The sequence below is a fragment of the Anopheles arabiensis genome, chromosome 3 (assembly GCF_016920715.1).
Source record: "Anopheles arabiensis isolate DONGOLA chromosome 3, AaraD3, whole genome shotgun sequence".
Taxonomy (NCBI): Eukaryota; Metazoa; Arthropoda; class Insecta; order Diptera; family Culicidae; genus Anopheles; species Anopheles arabiensis.
Genome location: NC_053518.1, coordinates 18,113,267 through 18,131,438, shown reverse-complemented (window position 1 = coordinate 18,131,438; position 18,172 = coordinate 18,113,267). Strand labels below are relative to the sequence as shown.

At 43.7% G+C, this 18,172-nt stretch overlaps 1 protein-coding gene across 1 annotated transcript in view; it reads right to left on the bottom strand.

The window, feature by feature from the left end:
- LOC120904511 (paired box pox-neuro protein) overlaps positions 1-18,172 on the bottom strand; it is a 46,036-nt gene that overhangs the window by 15,296 nt on the left and 12,568 nt on the right. Inside the window, exon 2 of the mRNA XM_040314538.1 lies at positions 13,110-13,333. Coding sequence (XP_040170472.1) covers positions 13,110-13,122 — 13 coding nt within the window. The 5' untranslated portion in view covers positions 13,123-13,333. The remainder of the gene's footprint in view (positions 1-13,109; positions 13,334-18,172) is intronic.

The following is an 18,172-nucleotide window of genomic DNA, read 5'->3' as shown; positions in this document are numbered from 1 at the left end:
GAGACCAGCGCAAAGCCCACCAGCATAAATCAAATATTGATACGACAAATGTGGACCCTCGGACAGCCCGCCGGTGATGTTTATGCAAAGCAGGGAACACATTTTTTTGCGAAAATTGAATAAAAAATTCTATACCATTTTGTGGCGACGTGACTTAGAAACGCGAGACAATTGATTCCTGTCCGTGATTATTGGAATGTTCAGCTGTTTCTTCGGCTGGCTTCTAAGCAAGCGTTTCGTGTGTTTTAGCAATAACATTAGCATTCTAAGTACGCGAATTCTTTCCTTGCTTTTGAAATTTTAATTTTCTTTTAATGTTCATTTAGAGCTGCTGTACAAACAGCTAACAGAAAATGAACTCCACGCAAAAGACGTCTCTTTGTCAGGATTTCTTCATCCACTCCAGCTATTTTTGGACGCGTTTTCTGTCTAAATAAAAACGATCACCATGCATGCAAACACAACGCGCCGCATTTACACCCCTTTTATTCCAGTTTTTTTGTCCCGACAAGGTCTGTCTTCGATTCCGCTGCGTTTTAAAATCTCCACTCCAGTGCACACATCGCAGTGTCATCCCGATCCCAGTGGGCACAGCAGGTATGAATTAAACATGATACATAAACCATAACCGTCGCAAAAATGTAGTGTTGCTGGTGCCCGTACTGGAAGCATAAAATCATATCGAAAACCTTTGCAAGAAACTGTGAAAAACGTAACTCCTCGCTTCACTTGACCGAGGCATACGACACACTGGGACGTACAAAAAAAACGAACCCTTCCCAACATTCGCAGTCTGCATCAGAGTTTGTCCATCAAATCTTGCCAACGCAGGAAGCTGGGCAAGCTGTGAACGATCTCGAAAGGTAGGCATCGGTATCGGCATCGGCAGCAGTGATCGTGAAGCGTGATAAAAATTTAACCATCCCGCACGAACACCGCACCGAGGCTGCACGAAAAACCACCAACCTCGGCGATGACAGCATCGATAATGAGCTGGCGGGATCGACTGACGATCGCGATCGTAATGCATTTCTGGTGCAGTTTTTTTCAAAAAAAAACAACACATTGAATATTGAGATTGTGACAATTCTCCATCCCGACTCGGATCAATCTCCCGCTGGGTTTACGCGATCGCGTCCGCTTGGATTTTGGCGACAGTTCGAAAGATCAGCCCCCTCCCAAAAAAGAGCAAAAGAAATTAAAGCAAAGAGCACAGCTCCACCGAAACGGTATCATACGCTTCGGCAAGCATTGTAATGACACACTTGCACACCGACTCGCCGTGACTCCCATAATCATAATAACCCGTTGGTGCCCCGTTACCGCCGCAGCCGCAACAAAATACCGTCACAAGGTGAAATATGTGGTGTGCGAATTGATTGATGGGATATAATTATGATGTCTTGCTTACACGCCTGCCCTGCCCTTTCCCCCGTTCCATCCCACCTGCTGCACCGGGTCCCAATTTCCCAAGTTGGAATGGTTGGAAACCCCCCTCCGACCCCTTCCCACGTCAACGTTGACGACCAGACGGAACGGAAACCGGGAAATATGTTTATGCTTTTTAATATCGGTGACTTGACCGCAACCGGTAGCGCTCCTTCTCATCGCCATTCGCGATGTACTCTTCTCGGGGAGAAAGAGCGAGAAAGAAAGATCGAGAGAGAGAGAGAGAGAGAGAGAGAGAGAGAGGCACACATCGAGCATACCGGCCAGCCGCCTGATATGGCTTCATTACCAGTGGGTAATGCCCGGTTTTTCGATCGGATCCGTGCAAAAGGAATGTGCACGGTGGTGCCCAGGTGCCGCTGGCCTGTTTTTCACCGCCCGGGCTTTAGAGAGGGTAGGCCGGTGGGCAGAGACGATCCCGGCTGGCGGATGAGCGCTATGCTCATTTAGGAAATAATTTTAAATACCAAAAAACGGCCAGACCGGCCCCAGTAACGGACGGTATGAATGAATGGTATGCGCGAACATGGAGGGGGGGAGGGGTTTGGCGCGTTTTGGTGGAGCCGGAAAGCGGAAAGGCGTCGAACACGGGCGAACAATCTGTCGGTGGAACGGGTTGGGCTCGGAAGATGGAACTGATTGTGTGTGACTTTTTTGTGCTTTTCTTTGTCTCTCTCGCTCTCACACACTCTCTCAATTTGGTGCCAATTCCAAAACGCCAAAAGATTGACAATTTTCAAAACGCCTGCATACCGAGACGGATTGGAAGTTGGTTGACGTTGGGCGCACTGGCCCTCGGACAGAGAGCTATGGAAGGAATGCACTTGGCCGAGACAAAGTAGGTCGCTGCAGATGGTCAAAGTTGCACCGAATGTGACGTGAAACATTTGGTTGGTGGAAGTAAAATATTTATTATGAGTTTAGATCGATAATATTAGGTCGTCAATAAGGCTATCATGCTTTTTTTGCAGAACGATTCATTTATTCTTTCCATTTTTGGATTGATTGTGTAATTGGCATATGTGGGGAATTAGTTTAGATTATTTGAAGTAATAAAATTATATATACTGACATATCGTTTGGATCGTTTGGTCTCTTAATTAATTTTTCTATTGAAAATTAGTATTGCATCAGTTACAGAGTCTAAACGCTTGATACTCAAACCTGTCTGGTAATGGGAAGTTTTACGTTTCTAGTCAGCTTTTTTATGGAGTTTGACACTTGGTGGCTGAAATCATGTCAACACTTCATACAAAGTCACACGCCAAATTAGTAAATTTCAGCCTAAACAATATTTAAATAAACGCCAATTCATTGCAGGCTCGATCAGGTTAGCTCATAAAGGAACCAGAAATATTTTGGCAATAAATTTTAAAAATTGTTTAAATAGATATGGAAAAAAGTACTATAATCTTTTTAACAGAACAGTTAAAAAACGTTCCTAAATTTTTCTTTGGTTGGACACAAAAGGTGAAAACCAATAAGACGGAAACTAATTGTTAAAAGGATACACCCACGATCATGAATATTGCTTTAGTGACAGGCTGAAACTACAACTTTTTGGCTTAAGAAATAGAAAAGGCCAATTTTATTGTCTTATGCTGAGTTTAATGTTTTTCATGCTATTTTTTAGCTATTAGCTAAAAAGTAACTTAAGGCTCTAAGACTTAAGCTGTAATCAAAACAGAAGATAATAATTTTAATTAAAACGGTTTTAAATTTGACAATTTCATAAAAAGATAAAAATATATGTAGGTTACAATTTAAACCAATACCATATGTTTAAGGTCCTTACACATTGTAATACTTATAATAGTACGTAATACGTTAAAATAGTAGATAATAATAATGATCTATAATCCACGGAATTAATCAACTTCATTCAATCGAACTTATATTTAATTCAATCCACAATTCTATGCTATAAAAACTTAGGATCTTAATTGAAAAAAAAACTGTACTCAATTACTTTTGGATTTATCTCTTATCAAGTAGTGTTATTGAAGGATCCTATTAAAAAGGATTTTAAAAGTTTCCTTTTAAAAGCTCTTAGCATAATTTATTAGGAAAGGTTATCCATTCCTCCCAACACATCATCTCCAGGCATAATGCCTTCTAATGCGGGTATAACGAACATCTCCTTCCAGACTACGCCGTCGAGAGTAGTTTGATATCGCTTCAAATTCCAAAAAAAAAGAAAGAAAAATACCAAACCGTGCTAATTAGAATCATCTCCGAACGTGGATATTAACTCGGCGATCGATTTCAACGACATGCAATTGAAATGCCGATCATCCGACTCGACAGCATCAAACACTCTTGGATGCGTTACGCAAATGTAAACTGCACCGCCGCTACCCATTTCGGTCGGGCAACGACAACGTAACGACACCCCGAGATGCGAGAGCAATAAGCCCTTTTCCTCGGGCCAAACCTTACCCTTGCTGCGGCTGCTACTGCTGCTGCTGCTATACTTGAATCGGCCCGGAGTCCGGTTAATTATTATGGTCACATTGCAACTGCCCAGCCCGATCCGTGGCGTAGATGGCGATGCTAATGGCCGCGAATGGTGGCCGCGAAACATGACTGAAGCTCTCTCGTAAAGCGCCACCGCGTCCACGGTGGAAGGACGGCGCCCGCCAGTAAGCCTAGTATGGAGAAACAGAGAGAGAGAGACAAGGGGAGGGTGTGTGTGTGCGTGTGCAAAAAAAAGCCGCAGCAACGGTGGCTAGGCCTAGGTAAGTAGCCGTTTGAAAATGGCAAGAAATTAACATTCATTTCATATAAAACTCTCCCGTTTATAGCTGCCCGGCGCGGTTCGAGACGCGCCTGCTCGAAGCAACCGGTTCGGTGTGTGTGCGCTCGCGCACACCAGCACTCTCCATCCCTTTTGGGCCACATTGCACTGGCAAAAGGGTACACACAGGAAGGCTACAACGAATGGAGGTAAAAAGGCACACACTCACTCAGAAGTCGCCATCTTCATGGCAGCCGCGCGCACAGAGGCAACATAAACCTGATCCTCGGAACGGTTTTGTGTTTATACGGTTGCGCTGATGCTGCTGCCGCTCAGAACCAGCCCTCGGAACGCCGTTTGTCATCTTTTAGCCCTCCCGGCCAGCCCACTCCCCCCTACCAAAGACGAGAGTGCTCGCCCGAGAGTGTAAGACAACTTTTACGCTTGCCATTATAAATTTATGTCCGCACCGCAAAACGGACGGAGGCACGGGAAGCTAAATAAAACAAACACAACACACATACACAAAACGTACCGCTCCCGATCGGAGGGTCCAGGGCTGCCGAAAACGCCATGTACACGTCCACATGGAAGGAGAGTTTTACGAGCGGGCTGCTCCTTTTGTCCGGTGTTGACCTCGGTTCGATCCGTTTCTGATTGGCTCAGGTCCAGCAGCCCCGGGGGGGAAGGATGCTGCTAAATTCGCGGCCAACTTTATGGCGGACCAAACGGGACCGCCGCTACAGCGTGCTGAAGGTTTTCGGACCGCAAAGAGGCCATCCAGCCCGGCCATTGCCAAATTGGCGGAATTTAGCGGTTTAATTAGTCTCACAGTCGGATCGTCTGGTCGGTAATTAAAGTACGCCGAAAAGGACGCCTTAACTGAGGGACGATCTGCATACGAACCGCAGCCGTAGCATCAAAAAGGGCACGGTCGCTGGAATTCAGAAGCTGAAACGTTCCGAAATCATCATCAACGATCGTTAAAATGGTATCATTCGTCTGGCGCGCCATCATGCTTCGGACGCGGGATGGCGAACCTGCGGTCCAAGGCGACACAGCAGTATCTGGAACGAAGCTTACCTTAATCGGGCTGGGAAATGGCCACACTTCTTCGATTCCACTGGCATGTTCTAATTGATTCGAGGCGACTACCAACAGCACTGATCTTTGTTTACGGTACCCACTAGCTCGAAAGGACTCAAACATTCCATGAACAAATCCCACGCTGGCCGTAACTTTGGCAATCTTTAATTTAAGTTATTATTGTTCCACCTCAGGAACGACATTAGCTCCAGGAAGACATTCAAAACATTCAAGCTCCCCGAAAAGTTGCTTCAAAAATCCTAAACACGGTTCCTGCCTTCCCCCGAAGCGGATCGAGTCCAGCCGCATGGCCCTATGATTATCCGACGTTTCGTTCGTCGATTACACGCAAACAGCTACGCTATAATTTCTGATGCACATCTCCGGTGCCTTCCACGGCGACAGGAGTAAGAAGGTGCCGATCTAACGTTTCTAAGCGCAACAGTCTAAATGCAGCACCGTCACCGATTCGGTGCATCGCTAATCAGCAGGCTGCTGCTTGCTAGGGCACGTTGCAGCAGTTTTCATCGAAACACACACGCACAAACTGCAGATCAGTCCGAGGTTCCGTCAAGCAGCAATCAATTATTTTGATTATATTTCCCACAGCAACACATTCCCGAGGCACAGCCATGCATTAGAGAAGTCGCACTTAGAGCCTTAGAAGACGTGTGTCCATCGGGAGCGGATGCATCTGCCAATCGCACGATGCCGCACGCATCTAATCAGAAACGTTATCTTGCCGAAGCGCTCCCTGTGCCGGTGTCTCTTTGTCCGCCAACGGAACGACACACTGTTGCAATCGACACCGTGCCAATTTTTGACATTTGATCGCCAGCCTGAAGCCACAAATTGTGATCTTCGATCTGACAGCATCGCGACGCGTTTCGTTGTTTGTTTGATGGAGAATGATCAATTATTTGGGGAAGATTGTTATGATTAAGCCGGTGGTTTAGCCCTAATGAAGAGCTATTGGAACTTCATTAGAAACAAATTGCTACATGGACAGCCTGTTGATATTGAGATGGGGATTACACAAGGTGAAGCTTGTTAAAGCAAATATTATTTTTTTAAGATTGAGAGAGCATCACGTGGAACGAGGGGTCTGTTTGATACGGTCGTTGGATGCTGCTTGGCAATTGTACATCAGTAAATTAATGTTTATTAAAAACCACTACAAGAGCATCTAAAACTGACCTTTGAACGTCTTTGTGATTCTTATTTTAAATTAGAAAAATTGATTAAATCCCCAAAAAAGGATAATTGCAGTCGTTGAACTTTTTGCAGACGTTGAAATTGAACTTTTATGTCAACTAGGATTTAAAGATACAGCTTAGAGTATCCGGTAGGCCCTACACAGCAGATGATAGCTTTTATAACCTTCGCATTTTAAAGGTTCTAAGCATTTCAAATGACAACAAATTGATAAGATAGACCCATCATGGATTGCTCTATATACTCTATCCTGTTTGTGCTATGACTGTTAAGGATTGTAAGTAAACTGAGTGAAATTCTTAAATGGATTGAACCGGCAAGCGATTGATAGTTTCTAGGTACATGACTCTTGCTCTTACGTGACATATGATCCTACTCTAGGCATACTTACTCTAGGCAAATGACTCTTACGTTAAGCCCTAACCAGTCGAAACGTAACATGAATTAATGTTGTAACTAATCATAGATGTAAACACCAATACTATTTTGTTCACCACGAAAACAAATGCAAGAATTCAATCACTGCTCCTCCAAATCTTCGTAGAACTTTGTTTTTACCTACAAATTGGGTGTTTTCTGCTACAAAATAAGATTAATCTTCTTCGCAGCTCGCACCGGAAATGAGCCATCCATAAAAGGCGCCCCCTAAAGGTGAAAAGCATCCAAAACCCTCGCTCGTCCTCTCAAACGCCCAAAACATAGCCAAACGGTAGTCGCCTGTCCGTCGGACCCTACCCCATTAACTGGTGCCCCCAAAACCAGCAAACAGTTACAGCTTCGCGGGAAGTGATTAAGGTTTCGCTGGCTCGCTCCACCCCGCCGCTAACGATCCGCTTCTGTTCTGTCTGTCAACGCGCCATGACCTGTGGAGCTTTTACGGTGTCTCCCTGCACCTTCACAAACTCCCACATGGCCACGTTTGGAGCGTACGCTTTTTCCTGGAAAACCGACACCCCTTTATATCCCGTGTCGGTAGCGAAACGAAACTGAAGCCCACGAGGAGGAGGCAATCAGGGAGAGGGGGACTCTTACATCTTTTCCTAATCCGTGCTCCACAGCTTCCCAGATTTGAAAGCTTCTTTCCACTCCAAATACAACCGCGGTAAGCGTGGTTCATCGTTAATTAGGAAAATAAAATGGTAACAACACCTGAAAACATCACTTTGCACCCTCCCTGGGCGCACTGCGTGAACCGTGAACCGTGAGGAAGTTTCTCCATGCCAGTGCACCGTGTCTCCTTGTGGGCTGAATGTGGCAAATGAAGCAGTAAAACAAGTGCGTAGTTAGAGAAAACGATCCTCCCTTAAAAAACGCTTACTGGATGATATAAAAACCGTCCGGCAGTAGGGAAGTTTTTCACTTCGTGCGTTGTCTGCCCGTTGAAACTCAATCCGTGTAGCCGTTTTCCTGTCGCACGTCCGAACCTGGCACACCTCGCGGGCCTCTGACCCGGTGGCTGAAGCATAAATCATGGTACAAGCGTTTTAGAAACGCTACGAACGCTTGTAGGCGGCCACTCGGTACGAGCGCCTCGGTGTACTTAACGAGCGACTCCCGGTCTTCGGGAGTTCGTTAGTACGTGTCCGGGGCCGGGGCCAATTAATTCACCAACCATCCAGCATCCTCGACGCACACGCACAGTTCCGGAAAGGGGGAGCTGCACCAAAGTGTTTGCGCGAATGAATTAATTCCACTTCAATCACGGCCTGGACATAAACTGACAAAACCACACCGGCACCATATCATTTGATGAGCGGCGATGTTTTGCGCCTGCTCTGCTCAAGATCAGGAGCCTTCCAACATTCAGCAGACGATGGTTGGTTTGAGCGGATCCTACAGCATCGTCCTCCAGTTTGCTCGTCATTCGTCATTTTCTCACTCACTCGCTCGTACGCACAGAACAGATTGCATAAATCTATTCTTCCAGTCAATTAATTGTCAACAACGGGCCCGCTCAGAAGAAGCGCAACCGCCCGTGAACGCGTGAAAACTGACAAGCAAACCCAGCAAGCAAGCAAGCTGGAAAAAGCTCCGGCTGGGATGAAAAACTACCCTCCCCTCCGGATCGGTCCTTCCAATCGGCACCACGTCCGAATCGAACCACACATGAACCATAGATCATTTGCGCGTTAGCGCGTCCTCGGTTTCATCTCTCTCTCGTTGCGCTCCGGTTGAAGATGTCCTTGCGCTGAGGAATCTGATGTTACAGTGTGCTATACAAAAAATAAGACGATGCGCTCCCCAAATCGCTCCTCCTCCTGAACCGGCTGTACCTCCAGGTGGGGTGTGGGAAAACAAAAACGCCATCCTTTCCAGTCAACGCGCACGGCACCAGCACACCACGGGGTTTGATTTATATCGCGAGCTCTATCGCGGAATGAATAATGTGTTCGCTCCTGCGCACGAACGGCAGAAGCAAAAACGACGATCCAATTTAAAGTGATGGGAAATCACTCTCGCCCGACGCACTGCTGGACGCTGCTGCATCGATTGAGCGTGTGTTTTGTTCGATCAAGTCGACTCGTCACCCCGACCCAGCGTTTGGTGCGCATTGGCGTAAAGCTTCCCTCAGGACAATGTAGGGATTAAGCACCGTGGGTATGACGATTGGCAGGTGATGGCCAAAAGATTATTAATATGAATACGTGGCATGGTAGAAAATGAGTTTGTTATTTAAACTTATTCGATTTTGATGACCGATTTTAATGTAATCAAACACATAATTAAATTTCGTGATAATTTTTTTTTTTCTAGATGTACAATATGACTTTTTATAAGAATTTAAACGCTTTTGATTATCTATTAACTCGTGAAAGCTATACTTTTGAGTCGTACAAGTTGACGACTGTACCAAAATGATGGTTTATGTGAAAATGTATTTCAATACCTTTTTGAGTAAATTATAATTATATTCTGTTAGTGTTTCTTAATTTTCACACATATCATGAAAATGTGGTTCTGATAAATCCGAAAAACTGACTCTACAATGAGAAATATTGATATAATTTGATAATCACTGAAATTTATTTAGAAAAAATGGGATAGTTTTATTACTTTAAAGAGAATATAAAATTAATATTATTCAGATTACTCCGATGTTTTATGTAGAGGTACGTCCCCAAAGCAATGCAAGAGTTCTATTTAGTTTCAATTTTTATGAGTTGTTCCTTAATGTTATCTCTAGAACTACTATTATGAACACTTTGAATAATGAATACTTGAGCAATCAAAATGAACAAACAAGTTCCTCCAAACGCCATTTTAAAAATTTAATTTCTTTTGCAATGATATCAAGAGCTTAATTGCTATATAATAATTATATTAAACATGACTACAAGAATTCAAACAACAATTACCTACAAAAATGTTTATAATCTTCAATCAAACTTGTATCTATCTGTTCCAAAAAGTTATGATTTTAATTTAATACTGTACAGATTTAGTTACGGTATAATCTAAACATCCAAAATGTCCAAATCAAACATCTTGATATAGTTATAATTATAAGCAATAAAAAATTGCAAAACATTTTTAAATCACTGAAATAAATTGTCCAATCCGAAAACCTCTAATTATGTCAATTATTCCCTCCAAAATGCATCACAAATGCCACTGTGCGTATAATCATCATGCCATGCCACCTATCCAAGACCATACGCGCACGAAAAACGCATCACGCTCTACCCGCTCCAACTCGTACGAAACCAGAATGAAGGCAGTGCAGAGAAGAATTCGAAACCATTGCGATTCGTTCAGCGCATAAAATTCTTCAAATTATTACAACTTGTATTATGAGACAGATAAAAAATTAGCTAATCTGTAAATATAATTTTTATATTTTATCCCGTTCCGCAGTCGGTACGGAACCGCAACCCGTACTCGAGAGAACTGTCACCACTGTTCGCGGCCCCCCGCAACTGCCAGCCCTCACCTACCCATCACCCTGCTACACCTGCGAAGTGACGAAAAAGTGAAGCAAATCGGCGAGAACAACATCACACTCGTCTACCACTTTACAGGCGCGATGAGGGCCCGGCTTCAGCTCTGATGGGATCGCTACCGGTTGCGCGTTTGGCGTTGATCGGGAGTCGATCGCGCGAACGATGATGATGGTGCGGCGATGCTGGTGCTAGCAGAGACCAACTGGCCGATGCGCTACTGACTGGCAGGAATTCCGCCACAACTTACCAGCAGCAGCAAAAACCATATTCTCACACACGCACGCACGTTACTCGTTTCGCTTCTGGTTTGCAAAATCGTTGGGCAGAATTCTTCCACTTTTTCATACGCAGACCATCGTCGCCGTTGCCACCATCACTCGAGAGTGTGTGTGTTAAGCGTGTGTAAAAACTATCAATTTATGCACAAAACAGTAGCGCAGACTGTTTCAGGATAAAATGTTTCAAATCATCATGCTCAGCTTTCCGCGTGCCGGTCGCAATCCCCGTGTACCGCTTTCGTGATGTTTGGCCACCGAATCGAGCAACCACAACGAAAAAAAAAACCCAACTGGGACCAAAATCAAAACTCGCACAAACACGCCACACGGAAAAACGGTTAGCATTTCAAATGTGAATAATATTAATATACAAACGCGGCTGGGAGCGGTTCTGCAAAAGTGTTGCAGCTCGAGAAAGCGTTCTGTAACGTCACTTTCAGCCTCACGTAAAGCCTCTTTTTCTTGCCCTGATCTTCTCTGTTTTACTTTACCTGTTGCTTTTCTTCGGCTCGTTCCACTGCAAGAATGATGCAGGAGGTCATCATACAGCAAGTTACTAAACAACTTTGACCACATTCACACCCCGGACACGGTTTGGGCCAAAATTCAACTTTTCTGTCGGAAACAAACCAGAACCACACGGGTACCGTGTTTGGTTTGTGCAGTGACTGTGGAAGAATTTGGCGAATTAATTTGTACCGCTTTATTAAGTGATTTTACACACAGATAAATAATGACTTATTTTTCTGTCCGAAGGTGCGAATTGTGATTGATTTTTCTCGCTCCTTATCCTGTCCTAAAAATGATCGGTCAAGTGTGACAATCATATCGTCAAAATATTAATAAAAACATGTCTCCTTGGAAGCTTTTGATGGTTCATTCGTACGCGAATAAATGGCTATGAATTGTATTTGGTTCAAATAATGACCTCTAAGTAATTCTGATACATTATGATGTTATACTGAACGACCAGTGAAATACAAAATATTATTCATTTGCTCATTTTGCTACTCACAACGGTTGTTGCACCAAAAGACGGGAAGAAATAATGAATATTTTGTATTTTAAAGAGAAATATAACATTCAATTATTCTTTTTTTTATTTAGTACAAAGTACTTGTTAAATTCTGTCTGTAAATGCTCGATGAAATTTTCGAACATAGAGAGGCCAGGAATATCCAATTTAAACAAAAATTATAAAAGAAGTAAGCACCAAAAAAATAACATCTGTACCATTTCATGGTACTGGATATTCTACACGTTATGAATGAATGTTAAGCCTGCAGTCAAATAGCTTACATCCGCAAGGTCACAATCAAGGTAGCAATCCTGAGATGTAGATCGCACTTAGTTCTAAAATAAATAATATTGAATATGTGATCGTCTATATGACCATTCACTGGAAAATAGTACAACCATTGTATTATATGCATAGATAATATAAAGTAAACACATATTTATATAACGCATTTGTATGGAACATGACTCGACTTGGACCATGAGTCTTACTTAAAACAACTTTGAATAGTAAAACTAACGAGGGATTATTTAATCATAATATCAAGTTCGTTAATAGAAACAGGCACAGCAGAGTGTGGGATATAATGCATGAAAATTAATTTAAATTCCAAAGCTCACCAAGTGCCTTGGAATCGATAACTTTCGCTTCCAACTCAGGCTTTAAGAAAATGAAAATCTCATAACTCTTTAATTTAATCTACGCTAAGCTCTGGTACGCATTACCCTCCAACTATTACGCTAATAATTATAATAAGACTTTTTACTGCAACCCACAGCGCCTAGCAAGCGCCACCGCATTAGCTCCGTCTTCAAACTCAGGGTGTATTATTTTTCAATTAGACCAGACCGCTTCTAGAACGAACGAAGCGATGGCTTTTTAATGCAACCGGTCGTGCCGTGCTCGCGGAGCTGTCTACTCTCATAAGGCAATCGGTATGCCAAGCGATCCACCTGATCGCTGAGCTCGTCTACCACTCACTCCCCTCGCCGCCTCTGGGCTTGCGGGTGATCATTTTCCAATAATACCCGCTAAATGCATTCCGCAAACCGATACGCATCGCCGCGTTGCGATCACGCGCAATCGCGCGACACGCTCCAGCCAGACCGTTGCAAAGTGGAGCCCAAAACATCCACCCGGATTGCCCGCTCAACTGCTGCTGCGATGAAGGTCTCGCTCGATCTGTGTCTGTCAAGCGAGCGTGCGAAATTATCCGCCACTCGTGCGAACACTCCACATACAGTAGCGATGCACCGGACAGCTATCGCAGTCGGCTCACACTCTCGATCGACATCTACCCTTCTTACGTGCCGATCGGTAGTCTTAATCGGACGGGCTTAATCTAAGAAAATTATGGCCGTAATCTAATGATCGTTTCCACTTACCGGTATGGGGCATCTCGACGATGGTTGGTAGCGGCGGCACGTTGATAGCCGTCTTGAAATCAGATATTTTAGTCTCGCTTTGCCCTGACCCCGGTCGTCGTCGTCGTTTTCGTCCGGATGCACGTTGGGCGGAATGTACCTCAAGATTGGAGATGCACTGCACTTTGACACAGACACACACTGTGCAGACTCGCGACGGCGGCGGCAATGTTTTCGCAGACAATCTGTAACGGGAAAATGGGGAAGCCAAATTCGATTTAATATTATGACGGTTTGTGCCGCGGGCCGCTAAAGCCGGGATGAATTGTTTTAATTTACACTAAAGCCCACGCGTTATGGGTTTGCGTGCCTTGACCTGGGGACCCGCGCGATGCGGTGGGCCCAAAACGTTAGCCACCAATCCGTCGGGCACGAGCTCAGCTGCCTTTCGGTACAGGTGAATCAACAATCGACCACACCGATCGAACGCGACAGAAGCAAAAAACAACCCATGTTAAGGACCTTTGATAATCCACCCCAAAGAAAAACGACCACCGAAGGAAAAAAAACAGAACACACATAAACATGGGGTACAAAAGTTAAAGCTCACGTCCCAGTCAACGCCCCAAAACTCAACATCAACACACTACTCAACACCCTCCATTCCCTCCTGTTTCAACGTCGCGGACGGATTTATACTGTGAAAATATTGTAATTTCATTAATTAACGCCTTTTAAGAGGAATAAATTAGCATAACGCACCGAAAAGGCGCCCGAAAGTGCACACACATCGTGCCGGTGCTGGTGAGTGTACCTGTCGGTAGTGGTGATGGTGGTGGTGAAAAGAAAATTCGTCCTGCTTTCGCGCGACGATAGCATTAATGTCCTCGGGGAAGGCCTATGCATAAAACCTCGTAAAACTCGTGGCCGGTAAAACACAAAATCCTTTCCCCCACTTTTCTCTATTCTTCCCGTTTCCCGCCGTAGAGAGGAGAACATAAAAAACCGTTCCACTTTGATGGTGCTTTCTTTTCGAGGATATGATTCAAGCATAATAAACCTGCGGAACAAGGTGAATGAAACGGTGCGGCTTGGTCGGCCTGGTCGCGCCGTAATGATGCAGGATTGTGGAACAAATGTTTGAACAGTAGTAATCAAAAAGAAAAGGAATACTATGAGGGTCATGCAGCATGTTAGGCAATTGTAGAAAAAAGCTTTATTTTACTATTCATTACAACAATCTAAATTTACATTTTGAATACGAACATAATAACATCACAATGTGAGCAATACGATCGGAACCAGCCCTCATGAATAATAAAAAACTAGTAAAAATACGGAAAAAGTAAAGAAAAAATCTGTGTAAAGCATTTTAAATAATTATAAAATAGAAACAAACTTCTCAAAATGCAAAGATACACTTTAAAGTCACATGTAGGTCATCTAACAATCAAACATACTGATGTGCAATCAATTGAATGATAAAAATAAATAAAAAATAAAGACTACATAATATATAACTACGTCAACATTACCCAAAAACAAGACAAAAACAAGCATAATAAACAAATAATCACGAAAAAAAACAAAACAAATTTAAAACGAAGTTTTATCGAATTGCCTCACCGAGCGATACGATAAAGAAAAACAAAAAAGACAAAAAAAATTATTTAAACTAGAAAATTAAAACCAAATCAGGTAGAAAACAAACTGAAATGAAATCATTCGATACATTATGCATTAAGCCACCGGTTAGCTCTCAATCGAGTCATAGCGACTTTTAATTAAATAATGATATTCGTAACCATATCCTCTGCGCCCTGCTCCATCATCATCCAAACACCTTTTTTTTCCTGCTGGTAGTTGTTTACTTTCATTAGGTTCATAATTACATCTGCTGTCCCTTTCCACAACCTGCAACCATCACGTCACCACGTCCTGATTACTGTTAGACCTTGGCGTATGATTTGCACTTCAGGCGCAGCAGTAGTCCAACTAGACGGAGCGGAAACGAGACGCGCAAAATACAACCTAACTCTCGCTGTGCGGCTTGATTTGGCGAATAATTTTATGGTCACGTCATGCGGCGAGTCGTTCCAGCCTGGAGGTCTTCCAACAAGATGGGGGGAGGGGTGGTAGCCAAACACTCTTCTCCCCCCTTAAGCTCATTTCAACACCACGCATCGCCACGGTAAGGCCGGAACGAAGGAACACACGCTGCTCGGCCGGGGCTTACACATTTTAGTAGCTCATTAATACAATCGCTATTTTCCGCAACGCCTACGTATAGTGACTCGCTTGCTTGGTGAACTCCTACTCCGCCAGAAACGGCTAGACGCTTGTGGCAAACGCACTCAGCGCGACTTCGCGCACGCGGTACCAGGCGCGTTCGCGGAAAATATAAACAAATTCGCGCGTTATCGCAAATTGGGCACGCTTTCACGCGTTCCGTTGGTGTTTAATTAGAAGCAACGAAATGTTCTCCCTCGGCTACGGCGCCTTCTCCCTTCGGAAAAGTATTACACACTCACCCCACTCCCTTAAGAACTCAATTCGGTGCAGGAAACGGTCTCCATTGAGGGAAAGCACTTTTATCGTTAGCCATTTGGGCGCACGGTGGTCATTTGAATAGCTAACTTTTGTGCGAATTAAACAAACTGATTATACGAAAAAGGCATAAAAATCGTTACCAAATACGCACCAGCCTCAGTAATGGCGGCCACCGTTAGCATACCGTGGGTCATACCTGGGCCGGGCAATCTTTACGCTGCGACACGGCGCACATCCCACGGACGCGTTTGCTACCGAACAGGGAGCCTGTTTTTATGATTGATTTTGCCTAATTAATCATACCCACAGGAACGGAACGTACACCCAGCAAAAAAAGGATTTTACTCTCTGTTTACACACCGCAAGGACTCGCACCTACGATGGGGGGGGCGATGATAGGTTTATGCAAATACCCATCGTGCGCGCAATGGCTTTCGCAGGGCTACTGGCCAAAAACTTATGTCCTGCGTCACGCGTTTTTACGTACCACGCCGATGCGTGGTCAACCGTGGCCAAAATGCCTTACACTCTTTTCCCTCGAAGGACGAGGAGTGAAACTTATTCCACCGCAGCCCAAGGATATGGTTGTTGAACTTTGTCTCTTCATAAATATTTATCATTCTAATATTTTGGGTGAAAGTGGCAGCAGCGAGGGATCGCGTTTAAGTGTTTGGTCGTTCCGGAAAAGCCCCGGTGCCGGTTCGGGTGCTGATTAAGCCATGCCATGCCGTATCCGGCTCTGGTGTGCGAGTGTGGACAATCTGCTGGGGATGTAGCATGTAGCAACAATGATTGGTGACACTGCGCAGCCGAAATGAACCAACCGTTTGGGGTTTGGAAAGGGAATGAAGGAGGGAATAACATTCAAATTCAATGAGGTGCAAAGGTACATTCCAGGCTTAAGGCTATCGAAAACGAAATCTTGAAAAGAATTTCGAAATACTCTAGAAACGATACAGTAAGAGAAATCACATTCTAAATTCCTTCCGAAGTATGTTTATCGTAGTCCAATGGAAGGTTTTAGGCATTCAAAGCAAGAATTTTAAACTATCGTAGATAATTTTACTATCAATAGGGTCCTATTCTCGAAACATATAACATTTATCATTGAACCAAAATTTTATTAAATAAAATGAAAGGTAAATCGATGCATTTACTACAGTGCTATATTTTGTAAAACAAAGGTCAATTTGAGTTGTAAGTCAGTGACAAAAATGTATGTATTGAAATTGTTATTACTAATTATTACTTTATTAACTAAAGGTAATGGTAAAGGAAGGGATATTTCCCTATGAGTCCAACATGATCTAAAAGCAAACAAATTGAGTTCAGAAGTTCGATAAAATAGCTGATCTTGTTAAACATATTCACTCATCCGGTTCGAAGGACCAAAAACCCAACATTGAGAAGAAATGTGAGAAGTGAAGTGAAAGACTTTTGAATTTTTCTAAATTACGGTCCTATGTAGTGGTTTTGTTAGGGTTTGTTTTTTACTATTTTCTACGTATTGTATGTAACTTTTAACACATTCGTTACTTTCCTTAAACACTTTGCGAACACTACTCATTTTTAAATTATCGCTCTCCCTTGACGCGCATGCAAATAAATTGCAACAAAAAGTCACAACATGGCGACCGTGTATATATTGTCAACTTCGAAAGCTGTGTCCTCACCAGTCCCTGCCATAAACCCCAAAACCCCATAAACCCCAGCGAGAAAGCGGTACCGAAGAAGAAGAAGAGAGAGAAAAAACACACGCTGCAACCCCCAAATAACCATCAACTACCACGGCGAAACTGTCGATAAAAACCGTTTCCAGTCGTTCATTCGCGAAATTTAACAACCAAACAGTGGCATCCGTTTAATTTGGCGATTATTCTACTTCACATTGCTTTTACAGACACACACAGACACATACCCACACATGTTGCGAGTGCTCCTTTCTCTTCGGTAGCTTTTCCGCCTGACTACGGTTTTCAACTCAAGTCGGTGGGGCCGTAAATGTAATCATCATATTCCCGCGCCCATACATACAGCAAGCGGTGGCAAATTTTTATCACATACGTTAACATTTCTACGGAAAACTCGTAAAAATGTCTCCTCAACTACCCCCTTTGACCCACACAAACCGATCTGTACCTACCAAGCGAGCACTAAGTGTGCTAACGGTAATGCTAAACTTTTCCGCGTATTTTTCCTCTTGTTGCAGCGACGGTTTGATTTGCACGACTGATGGTCTGTGTCCTTTGTTATGCCTGTGGATGCCTTCATTATCTGGTGATCGTGCGGCTCTGAGAAGCCAGCAGCTTCTGCGCTCGGTACCATCATCATTCATGAATCCCACCGCTCTTACGAGCCACCTTCAAAATAAGGCTGCACACTCAACCTCCTAGGCTCCATATCCAAATTAAGCGTTAATTAAATGGAAAATAAAATGGAAACCGTAAGGTGAATGGTGCCAAGCCTTGGTTTAGTGAAGGAACATGCAAAAAAGTAGCCTACACTCCGACCATGATGAAGTGTTTGAGATATTT